At 39.3% G+C, this 10,000-nt stretch overlaps 1 protein-coding gene across 1 annotated transcript in view; it reads right to left on the bottom strand.

Annotated features, from left to right (window-relative positions):
• The window catches only part of LOC135113239 (nephrin-like), a 103,958-nt gene that overhangs the window by 60,456 nt on the left and 33,502 nt on the right, over positions 1–10,000 (bottom strand). The window contains exon 5 of the mRNA XM_064028425.1: positions 7,963–8,138. Coding sequence (XP_063884495.1) covers positions 7,963–8,138 — 176 coding nt within the window. The remainder of the gene's footprint in view (positions 1–7,962; positions 8,139–10,000) is intronic.

Genomic DNA, 10,000 nt, shown 5'->3' with positions numbered 1-10,000 from the left:
CTAAATTTCCACCAGACCATTTTATTAAGTAAGAGAAGGAAAGTACAGCAGTCAAGATGTTACACGCCGGCCTCCTAAACTGCATTACGCCCCACAATAACCTTAACATAATGATCTAATAGGAACCAGAATATAATAAGAGTGATGCCGTAGCTCTGTAACTGTTAAACTTGCACAGACCATTTCATTAAGCAAGAGAAGGAGGAAGGTACACCAGCCATGAGTTTAAGATTTGAGGCGCGTCTCCTAAACCGCGTTACGTGCTATCACAGACTTTACTGAGGAAACATTAAACCTTTTACGATATGCAGTAAAGAAACCTCAGATGTGTCAGTCAGCCTTACACACACACACACACACACACACACACACACACACACACACACACACACACACACACACACACACACACACACACACACACACACACACACACACACACACACACACACACACTAAGCCAAGACAAAATGGAGCGTTTTAAAAGTTTTGTTTCATAATGTCACGCTGTTAACCTTCGTGGTTTTGTGTCAGATTTTTTTTTTTTTAATCTTAATCTTTAGTTACATGTAAGTCCTTCATGTTGGTAGTGGAGAGAGAGAGAGAGAGAGAGAGAGAGAGAGAGAGAGAGAGAGAGAGAGAGAGAGAGAGAGAGAGAGAGAGAGAGAGAGAGAGAGAGAGAGAGACGTGGAAACCTGTTGATCTGTTTATTCCTATTGTGATGAAACAAGATAAAAAAACAGAGACAGACAGACACACACACACACACACACACACACACACACACACACACACACACACACACACACACACACACACACACACACACACACACACACACACACACACACACACACACACACGCACGCACACAGGGAGAGAGAGAGAGAGAGAGAGAGAGAGAGAGAGAGAGAGAGAGAGAGAGAGAGAGAGAGAGAGAGAGAGAGAGAGAGAGAGAGAGAGAGACCAAATAAGGAAAGAAGAAAAAAACAGGAATGAGAAATGGTGGGAAGGTAGAGAGACAGCAACAGAGAGAGAGAGAGAGAGAGAGAGAGAGAGAGAGAGAGAGAGAGAGAGAGAGAGAGAGAGAGAGAGAGAGAGAGAGGGTGGGGGTGAAAAAGTGCAAAAATAGAAGACTAATTTAAATGCTGCAGGTGGTTTAATTTAGCTCCAATCGCAGCAAGAACACCTGAGCGGCAGTCACAGCGGACGCCAGGTAATGAAGGGGCTCTGGGAACACTGCACGTGGCTTTGGACTGACTGGAGCACGAGGGAACACAAAGGAAAAGCCAAGACTAACAAGGGAACACAAAAGAACATGGATAAACCTAACAAAGGAACACAAAAGAACGACAATGAACAATGTGTTTTCCTACTTTCTTCCTTATAGTCGTCTCACTTTTTTTCCATTTTTCTTTTTATTTCCATACTTTAAATGTGCAGTTCAGTTTCAGCACCCCTTCATATCTTAACTCTTCAGTCTTTACTTCAGTGCTCTCTTCTCTGCGTTGTTTATTTACTTATTTGATTATTTTCCTTTTTTTCACAGACATACACAAGCGATCATTATCACGCTCATTATTTCACTCGCTCACTCTGTCTCGCCCAGATGTTGTCGTATCTGTTAATGAGTTTATTATACAAGTGACAGAAACAATAAGTGAACGAGTAATGGCAGAGAGAGAGAGAGAGAGAGAGAGAGAGAGAGAGAGAGAGAGAGAGAGAGAGAGAGAGAGAGAGAGAGAGAGAGAGAGAGAATAAATATGTCTGAGTACTACGTGAGGGTGTATGTCAATGTGTGTGTGTGTGTGTGTGTGTGTGTGTGTGTGTGTCCCCTTAGAACCGGTGGGCGTTAAGGTTGATAAGCCCTATCTCTAACACTCTCTTCCAGCCCATATCCCTCGTCCCGAACCGTCCATCATTCACGCCTCTCCTCGCCGCCTCTCTCCTCACCCTCATCGCTATTTTCCGAGCCATCTTGCACGTCACCCCTCCCTCCTACCGCCGCCTCTTCTTCTACTCCTTACTCCCTCTCCTTCTCCTTCTCTTCTTACTTTCATACCTTCATACTCCCTTCTCCTCCTCCTCCTCCAACCTTCATAGTTTCCTCCTCCTCCTCCTCCTCCTCCTCCTCCTCCTCCTCCTCCTTCTCCTCCTCTTCTTCTTCCACTTATATTTCCTCTATACGTTTTCTATCCTAACTTCTCCATTTTTTGCCTCTTTTCCTTCCTTCCTTCCTTCCTTCCTTCCTTCCTTCCTTCCTTCCTTCTTCTTCTTCTTCTTCTTCTTCTTCTTCTTCTTCTTCTTCTTCTTCTTCTTCTTCTTCTTCTTCTTCTTCTTCTTCTTCTTCTTCTTCTTCTTCTTCTTCTTCTTCTTCTTCTTCTTCTTCTTCTTCTTCTTCTTCTTCTTCTTCTTCTTCTTCTTCTTCTTCTTCTTCTTCTTCTTCTTCTTCTATTCCCTTCATACTTTCTTTATCTTAATTTCTTCATTTCACATCTGCTCTCTTTTCCTTCCTTCGTACCTTCTAGTCTTCCTTCCTTCCTTCTTTTATTTCTTACTTTGCTTTCTCTTCACCTCCTTTTGCTCCTCCTCCTCCTCCTATTTTACTTTTATTTCCTCCATAGTTTCCTCCTCTTAACTTTTCCATTCTCATATGCCCTCTTTTCCTTACTTCCTCCCTCCTCCTCCTCCTCCTCCTCCTCCTCCTCCTCCTCCTCCTCCTCCTCCTCGTCATCTATTTCATTCTTATATCCTCCATATTTTCCTCTTTTTAACTTTTCCACTCTCATCTCCCCTCCTTTCCTTCACTCCTTCCTTCATTTATTCCTTCATTCCTTCAGTTTCTCTCCTCAACTGCATCGTAAGGTTTTCTCTCCTCCTCCTTCGCCTCCTGGTTCCTCCTCATTATTTTCTTCTTCCTTCTCTTTTTCCTTCTTCTTCCCCCTTTTTTTTTTTTCTTCCTTGTTACTCTTTCTTACTTCACCTTATAAAGATTGTCATTTACATGTTTATTTATTTATCTGTTTATTTATTTATTTGTTTATTTATCTACATTTGTTTATTTATTTTCTTAATTTATGTTGCTTTCTTCTGACTATTATTTTGACATCGCAAGTTAAAGTGGGGAGTGATGGGTGGGGAGGAGCCTTCATCTGTACTTTCCTCGCTCTCTACCTGGTAATTAGTTAAGATGCATTCTCAAACAACACTGCAAAAGTCAGAGTGGCCATTGTTATTTTCTAGAGTGGTCTTGAGGTGGGTGGGGAGTATCCTTCTACTGTATTACCTTATTTCTCTACCAGCTGACCAATTAAGATGCATTCTCTGACAGCAGTATAGAGATAAGAGTGTTTGATATTGTCTTCTCTTCTATTTTCCTCTATTTAATTCTTTATTTTATTTTTCCTCTTCCTGTTCCGCTTTCCACAGTTATGTCATATTCAGCACACAGTTTTCTATTTCTTTAGTGCTTCCTGTATTTATTTATTTATTTATTTATTTATTTATCTCTTTATTTATTCTTTGTAACATTTAGCGAAATGTTTCCTCAGTGTTCCTGCACATTTTAATTTTCCTCTTGTTTGTCCTTGCATTGTTTATTTCGGCTGATTTGTCATTTTGTTTTATTTTTTATTTTTTCCTATTTTCATATCGTATTTCTTAGTGTTTATATAGTTTGTTCTTGTTTTCATTTTCACATTTCTAGCGTGTTTTTTTTTTTCATTTACTTCTGTTTTTTTTCCTATTTTTTTTTTTTTTTGTATTTAATGCATTATTATTGCTATTTTCTCGTTTCCAGTCTCATGATTTTTTTTTTTTCTTAGTTTTCCTGTTTCCAAAATTAAATATATCCATACTGATTTGTGATTATTTTTCTTATTTAATTTTTACATTCTCGCTTTCATTTTTTTATTTTATTTATTTTATTTTATTTTTTTTACTTATATTTTTCATAAAATACTATGAACTCATTCTGTCATTTTTCCTCTCCACTGTCTTGTTTGCGGTTTGTTGACTTTTAATATACTTTCATTTTTTTTTCTTTTTAGATTTTTCTTTACTTAATTTTCTTTTCATGTTATTTTATTTCCTCTCCACTTTCTTATTAAAAGTTTGGCGATTTATCTTATCTTTTAAATTCCTTGCTTTAGTTTTAGTTTTTTCTCTTTGTTTTCTTAGTTTCACTTTGCTTATTTATTTATTTTTTTCTGGATCCAGTTTGTTTGTATTTCACGTTTTTTTTTCCTTTACTTATTTCACATATATTTATTCTGTTATTATTCCATCTCTTTATTTATTTATTCATTCATTTATTTATTTTATTTTTATTTTTATTTTTATTTATTTTATTTATTTATTTTTTATTATTTATTTTATGTATATATATATATATATATATATATATATATATATATATATATATATATATATATATATATATATATATATATATATATATATATATATATATATATATATATATATATATATATATATATATATATTGACACCTACTTTTTTAAATTAATATATTGTTTGATGCTATTTTTCTCTCATTTTCAATGTCATATATTATCTAATTTGTTGATTATTCATATTATATTATTTGCATGTTTTTTTTTCTTATTTATCATTTTTATCTATTTTTTTATTTTATTTTCATTTTCTGTTTTCCTAATTTTTCGTATATTTCTATTTAGTCCTCATTTTCTTTTGAGTCCCGCTCGTCTTATCCTTCTAGTCTCCATTTCTCGACGCCGCACAATTTTTCCTTCATTTTCCTCGCCCTTCTGTCCAAACCTTAATTTTCTTCCCTAATATAATCTCTCTCTCTCTCTCTCTCTCTCTCTCTCTCTCTCTCTCTCTCTCTCTCTCTCTCTCTCTCTCTCTCTCTCTCTCTCTCTCTCTCTCTCTCTCTCTCTCTCTCTCTCATCGCAATCATATTTCATCATATTTCCTTACTGCCCACATCCACTTCCTTCCACATAACATCCTCCTCCTCTTCCTTTTCCTCCTCCTTCTCTCATCCCCCTGGCTCATCCACCTCCATATTAGCGGTAAAGAATTATGTGTTGTTTTGGAGAAAAGTTTTAAGTAGGTTGGGTGAAGTTTGTTGATGATTTAATTAGGAAAGCTGAGAGGTGTGCCATTAGCTCTCTCTCTCTCTCTCTCTCTCTCTCTCTCTCTCTCTCTCTCTCTCTCTCTCTCTCTCTCTCTCTCTCTCTCTCTCTCTCTCTCTCTCTCTCTCTCTCTCTCTCTCTCTCTCTCTCTCCATTGATATTTTTTTCCTCCCCATAAGTTAAATTTAACGCCCAGGTATTGTCTTGCTAACATCACTAAAATATCACCCCAGTTTTATCTCTCCATTGTCATTTTCTATCTCCTTAGATTCAAACTTTACTAAAAAAAAGCACCCCAGCATTGTCTCCCTAAGAGAAAGGACGGTGTACTAAAGTGGAATCCCATTTGCTTCCTCATTGTCATTTCTCTTTCTATAAGTTTAAATTTTCTGCCCAGCTTTGTCTCCCCAATAAGAAGAACTGCCGTAATTAAAATAGCGCCTCATTTTGTCTCCCCAGTGCCATTGCTTCTCCTAATACACTGAATTTTACGCCAATTATTGTCTCCCCAACAAATATAATTGACTTCACTAAAATATTACTCAAGTTTTTTTCTTTCTCCCAATTGATATTTCTTCTCCCCTTAAGTTTTATTTTTTCGCACCTAAATATTACCTTGCAAAAAAATAGAACTTATCACTTATATATCCCCCATTTTAGCTCCCCACTGGTACTTCTCACAGTGAGCTTAACTTCCCATTCCTGTAGAGTTCACCGTACTATAAAATATCCCACAAGTTTGTCTCTCTCGCCTTTTATACTTCAGCAAAATCTTATCTTTCATTTCCATATTCTCTGTATCTTTATATTCTGCAATTTTCTAATTTTTTTAGACTTAAACCTCCATAAGAACTAACTAAACTTCCAGTCCCTCCGTTGTTGTATCTTTACATATTCTCGAATTTTTACTTTCTTGGTCTTCAAAACTTTAAGTCAAATTTTAACTTTTCATCCTCTATCTTGTTTTATTTTATTTTATTATTTTTTTTATATCTTCAATTTTCAATATTTTATTTTGCGTTTATTCTCAAATGTATACCTATTTTTGTCTCACCATGTTATATCTCATGACTACGGCACTTGATATCTTCTCCTCAGCTTACTAATTCCCAACAGACATCCCCGTCATCCTCCAACACCCAACCCACTACTTCCCATTAATGCCCCAATTACTCTTTTCCCGCACATTCTACGTACTTTTGAAAATCCTTCTCTTCACTTTTGCCTTCATGTATCCTCCCCAATATTTACACTTACGGTCATCTCCTCAGCATAAATTATGTCTTTCTAACCATCCAACGTCTATCTACCTAACGTTAATATATTTAATTTTACCACACTCTCTCTCATTTTACTCTTCCCATCATCACGTAATCTCTCTCTCTCTCTCTCTCTCTCTCTCTCTCTCTCTCTCTCTCTCTCTCTCTCTCTCTCTCTCTCTCTCTCTCTCTCTCTCTCTCTCTCTCTCTCTGTTTTTTTTTATTTTCACATCCTTGACACTTCTCTCCCCACCAATCCAAGGATTTCCCAAAAAATATCCATCATTTTATTCTTGTCACCATCCAAACTCTTCTCTGCAATCTTTTTCCTCCTCCAAACACTAACGTTAATCTCCCCACCACCAAAATCCATCTTCCCACTTCTTTTCCCCCTCCGGACACTAACTTCACCTTTTCATCCACAAATGCATCCTTTTAATCTTCCCTCCATCCAAAAAAATACCTCCCCAAAATTATTTTCATCCTCTCCCAATACCACTAATGCCCACCAACCTTTCCACCCCCTAATCTGTTCATTTATCCTTCCCACCTTACAGGCTTCATCTCCCCAACATATTCTACCTTTACATACTAACTTTAGTCTCCCCACCACCAAATAATCTCCCAAAAAACACACTCCCTCTACTCCCCTCTTCAACCTCCCAGCTAGCACCCAATGAGCACCACATCCACAAATTACTCCCCCTCCTCCCGGCCGCTGCAGGTCATTTGGCTGCTCATAATGTTACTGCACAGAGCGACGTAATAACCCTCATTACTCCACAGCATTGTTTAGGATCTTACGACAATCGCCCCACCGCGACGCGACACACCTCTGGGTTAGATTCATTGCACTACCTTCCTCATTGCTATGTATTTTTTTTTATTTTTTTATTTTTTTTACCATTATTCAAATTTCAGGTATTCATTTATTTATTTTCTCGCTCGCTCTCATATGTGTGTTTCCTGCTTCTTTCTTCACTAAGGCTTATGCAAACTTACGAGTGATACTTGTCGTGATGATGGTGTTTAAACTAATTAACAAACTCACTAATGAACTGAGTAATTAAGCTAAATCCGTGCGTCTTATCCCAAGGCAGCACATTTGAGTCGGTTAATACAATAATTGCCGTGATGAAGGTTTTAAAGATCATCTCTACTTACTCACTGTGATTAAGTCTGTGTTTAATCTTTTCTGAATCGTAACAGGCCGTATGAATCGTGGAAAAAGAGACACCATACTGGACTCTCAGCGTTTTGGACTGGGAGACCTCAGCACTCATCTCCGTCTCCTTGGCCTTTAAGTTTGTGGTGGGTGGCATCCCTTAACCCGAAACTCAAGGCCACGGGGTATCCGGGTTTCCATAATTTAATTTCCCTGAATCCCCACAGACATTTATTTATCGACCAGGAAGGATGAATAGTTGGGTGAGCTGTTCGATTACTGCCTCAGCCTGGATTCGTTGGTAGGCGCTTGTCACTGCCCCACTGTTATCAAGTAGCGCGATTGCCTCGGCAAAAACAAGAACATAGCGTGGATGTATCTTTATAACACGTCAAAGAAAGCAGACTGGAGTACTCACACAGGACGCTGAGGGTGAAGGAGGCAGAGGGCGGGGCGCTGTCAGGGGAGTTTGTGGCCTCGCACGTCACCTCGGCCCCGTTGTCTCCCGGCGTGACCTGCACCTGAGCCTGGCCCATCGTGGTGTTGCCCGAGCGCTGCAAGTCCGTCAGGAGAGCTTCGCCCGCCTTGTAGATCCTGGAAAGGCAGAGAGGAGGTTAAGTTAGTGTTTTAAGTGTTTGGTGGCTTCATTGGGATAACTCGTTGGTTAACTCGTACAAGAGAAAGATACTTTTTTTTTTTAATGTTGGAAGGGACCTGATCAATGTCAACAAAATCAGTAAGAGAGAGAAAAAAAAAAAGTAAATTGAAATGCCAGTCTCTTCTCTTGATGATTTGAGTGTTTGTTTTTTAATTGAGATTAGTAAAGGAAAGGTTGACGGGTATAAGAGATGTGCTTTTTTTTTTTATGTAGTGGGGGATCTAGCCAAAAACATTAAAATTTAAAAGGCCAACTAAAGTGCCAGTCTTTTTTTAATGATGGTCTGAGTTTGTAGTGTTTTCAGTGGGATTGGTAAGCAATATCGTATTAAAAAAAATCAGTAAAAAGTAAATAAATGAGAAGGGTTTTGCTCAAGAGCAACAAAACCAGTAAATAAATAAAAAAAAAAAGTGACAGTTCTTTTTGTTGATGTTTTTTCGAGGTTTTGATGCATTTTCCATGGGATTAGTAAGCAGGAGATTAACTGGTAGAAGAGAGAGATAAATGTTATTTGTTGTTTTATATTATATATATATATATATATATATATATATATATATATATATATATATATATATATATATATATATATATAGTATATTATATATACGAGGTGTGTCATTAAAGTTCCAGGACTGGTGCCACACAAGTTTTATTTCACATCCAGGCTACAAACTATAGGTTATCTCCTTCGAAGTAATCCCCCTGGCACCGCATGCACTTGTCCATCCTTCTCTGCCAGGCTTGCATGCACTGCTGGAAGGATTCTTGCGGGATGCTCCTCAGCTCCGTCGTCACGGCCTTTTTGATGTCGTCCGCATCATCAAAACTGGTCCCCTTCATGACCTCCTTGAGCTTGGGGAAGAGGAAGAAGTCGCACGGAGCGAGGTCAGGTGAGTAGGGCGGTTGCTCCAGCACGGCGATGTTCTTCTTGGCCAAGAACTCTCTGATGCTCAGGGCATTGTGAGCAGGCGCATTGTCGTGGTGAAGCAGCCACGAGTTGCCCTGCCACAACTCCCGCCTCTTCTCGCGCACTGCACGAAGCAGACGCCGCAGTACTTCTTTGTACACATGTTGGTTGACTGTCTGGCCCTGTGGCAAGAACTCGCAGTGGACGATGCCCCTCACATCGAAGAAAGCGATCAACATGACCTTGAAGCTGGACCTGGACTGCCTTGCTTTCTTCGGCCGTGGCGACGCCGGACTCTTCCATTGAAGGCTCTGGCGTTTGGTCTCCGGGTCGTACTCAAATACCCAGGACTCATCGCCGGTGATGACTCTCCTGAGCAAGTCTGGTTCAGTTTCCAGACGCTCGAGGATGTCCTGACACACCTGCATGCGTCGTCCCTTCTGGTCATCGTTCAGGAGTCTCGGCACCATCTTCGCACAGACTTTCCGCATGCCCAGATCTTCAGTGATAATCTTCCACACGCTGTTGTGGTTCATGCCAAGCTCATCTGCGATCTTTCGAACAGTCAACCGACGATCGTCACGCACCATCTGCTTGACACGCTCAACATTGGCCTCATTCCTGCTCGTTGAGGGTCTTCCACTCCTGGGGTCATCTTCCACGTCCTCCCGGCCCTCTTTGAACCTCTTGCACCACTCAAAAACACGTGAGCGTGACATTGTCTCATCCCCGTACACTTTTTGCAGCATACCCAGTGCTTCTGACGGCGTTTTCCCCAACTGCACCAAAAACTTCAAGTTTGTTCGCTGTTCAGCGCTCATTGTTAAACGACCTGCAACAGAGGACATGATTTTAAAAGCACGTAAGAAAAAGATTAGTGACTGTAGA

This window comes from Scylla paramamosain, chromosome 25, assembly GCF_035594125.1.
Source record: "Scylla paramamosain isolate STU-SP2022 chromosome 25, ASM3559412v1, whole genome shotgun sequence".
NCBI lineage: Eukaryota > Metazoa > Arthropoda > Malacostraca > Decapoda > Portunidae > Scylla > Scylla paramamosain.
The sequence above is the reverse complement of the archived record's forward strand: the minus strand, read 5'-3'. Positions and strand labels throughout refer to the sequence as shown.